Consider the following 2,500-nt stretch of genomic DNA (forward strand, 5'->3'; position numbering starts at 1 on the left):
AGAGCCTTTATATGCACTTTGCACCCAGTAGCCTATACGTGTATTCAGCACATGATCTTTGTATGATATCAAGAGCCTATACATATTTTATGGTAATATTTTTTGCAGGGTCACTTAAAAATATTTTACAGCAGGCTCTTGCTACATTCTGCTCTTCTGGCCCACGTTATTCAATTAGCATAGGCCCCTCCCCTATACTGATGACACTGACAGACCCTCCTTAAGTTGCGTCGCGCCACAGCTGTCTGCAAGCATTGAGCTGCCTGGCGCCATCCTGAAAGAATGCCTTCACTGTAAAAAAAAAAAAAAAAAAAAAAAGGAAAGGAAAGAAAGAAAAAAAAGGGTAGAGTTAGAGCGAGTGCGCAAGAGCGACACAGGCGGACAGAGAGAGAGAGAGCCAGAGAGAGAGAGAGAGAGAGAGAGAGAGAGAGAGAGAGAGAGAGAGAGAGGAGCTGAGTAAATGGAGAGGGCTGCCACTGCGCACAAACACAGATTTGATCACAGAGTTTAACTTGGTGCTAGTCAGTGTGCTCTAAGCCATCTACTGCAAACATAGATACCTCAACAACTTGTTGAGTCGGCTTAATCATCCAAATTGCGAGAGGAAGAAGTTCGGGAACTCCCCGTGGGACTGGATACGAATTTGGAACTATTTATGACAACATATCTGTTACATTCGTAATGTAGGGTATGTTTCGTGCTTAAATGTCTCGTTCAACTATTTTTGCCGGGCTGATTCTCGTGAATTTGAATTCCTGCCCACCTGTTAGTCGTGCTTTTGAACACTTTTTCTTTTAGAATATCCATCTGCAACCCCGGCAAATAAAACAATACATTTGCTCTCTTTGCTTCCAGGTGTTCGAAAGCCCAACAACAAGCGGAACCAGTGGATTTACCTATAAATAAAAAGGATTTTTGGACAGATTGTTTCCTCTTGAACTTGAACGGTGTATCGGTTTTGCTCCGGCGTGCATGAACACTTTGCTGAAAAAGCAATGGAAGTAAGCGCGGATCAGCCCCGGTGGATGAGCCATCACCCCGCGGTGCCTGAACGACCAGCATCCCGGCTCGCACCACCCGGGCCTGGGCCACTCGTACATGGACCCCTCGCAGTATGCCCTCAATGACGATGTGGATGTACTGTTTAATATCGATGGACAGGGGAACCACGTCTCTCCGTACTATGGGAACTCAGTCCGAGCCGTCCAGAGTACCCACCTCCTCCACACAGTAAGTCTTTATTTGATGTTTTATTTTAGACATGGGATGCCGTTGGAAATGTCTGTGGAACATGCATGTGCTGATCGTGATGTTTTGTGTTATTTGACGAGCAAAAAATGAGGTTTCGATATTACGGCCTTTAGACGTCTTTGTCCCAAAATATGAGTTAAAGAGAGTTGTGAAACCATGCCGTGCAGACTAGTCTACGTGTGTGGCTTACCTCTTTGGTTTCTTTCAAGTATATTTGTTGTATCATCAATTAACACCCTCTGATCGCAGCGAGCAATAATCAGACAGTGACAAGTGAATAATTCCTTTATAATCTTTCAGTTTTAATTATAGCCTTTTTGAAGAAATTTTTAATATGCAATATATTAAAATATTTAGTTCTGAATAAATGTATTTGTTTTGCAAATAAGTTGCAACCGTTGAACAACATTATTTTCGAGAGTGTTGTGAGAGGCCTGCATTTCTGACCGCATGCAAATGTTTATTATAATTAGGCCTACATGCCATCCATGGGCATAAAACACTGTGTATTTGTGGAGTAATATTTCTCCAATGTAATGTTGGTAGTCTGTCTCTGACTTCCTGACTAGTCGATCACAACTCGCTTACTCAATGTGAGGCTTTCGATGGGGTTTAAAGCATAAAGTCAGTGCATTAAAAAAAAAACTCTCTATATACATTTTTTATGGAAAATATGATCTGTTATAATAAGCACTGTGGCTGTGTGTTCCTTCATCACACTGATGTGTTCTGTCTAGGCTATTCTTTATGTTAGGCGTTTAAAAGGGCAATAGAAAATGTAATAAAAATCAGACCTATAACTCATTAAGTGTAAAATATAGACCCATATTTTACTGTGAATATACAAAACAGTTAATTGTGGTTAAAGTGAAGCATGGCGCGAAAGCTTTATATCACTCACTCGAAAATGTGTCAAAATAAATTGCTAAAAATATCTACCGTAACCGTGTCCTTACAGGCCTGAAATGAAGTCACCATTAAAGGGATAGTTCACCCCCAAAATGACTTTTTTTTCTATTGATTACTCACCCCAATCAATCAATTGGGGTGAGTCAATTGATTGACTCATTCAATTTGGTTTTTTTGTCGCATTCCTAAGCCAATAATTTGATCACCAGCGGAGTCTCCGGTAGGAATGCGACAAAAAAAAAAGAATCTCCATGAATTCAAGGCTTCATGCGGGTGTGTAATTAATAGAAAATAAGTCATTTTATGGGTGAACTATCACTTTAACCCGCCGTGGTTCTGT

At 40.8% G+C, this 2,500-nt stretch overlaps 1 protein-coding gene across 1 annotated transcript in view; it reads left to right on the top strand.

The window, feature by feature from the left end:
* Positions 1-251: 251 nt before the first annotated feature.
* gata3 (GATA binding protein 3) overlaps positions 252-2,500 on the top strand; it is a 14,860-nt gene continuing 12,611 nt past the window's right edge. Inside the window, 3 exon segments of the mRNA XM_080421556.1 lie at positions 252-1,036; positions 1,038-1,207; positions 1,210-1,230. Of these exon segments, the coding sequence (XP_080277682.1) occupies positions 996-1,036; positions 1,038-1,207; positions 1,210-1,230 (232 nt within the window). The 5' untranslated portion in view covers positions 252-995.

This window comes from Gymnoscopelus braueri (assembly GCF_963280865.1).
Source record: "Gymnoscopelus braueri genome assembly, chromosome: 23".
Lineage (NCBI taxonomy): Eukaryota > Metazoa > Chordata > Actinopteri > Myctophiformes > Myctophidae > Gymnoscopelus > Gymnoscopelus braueri.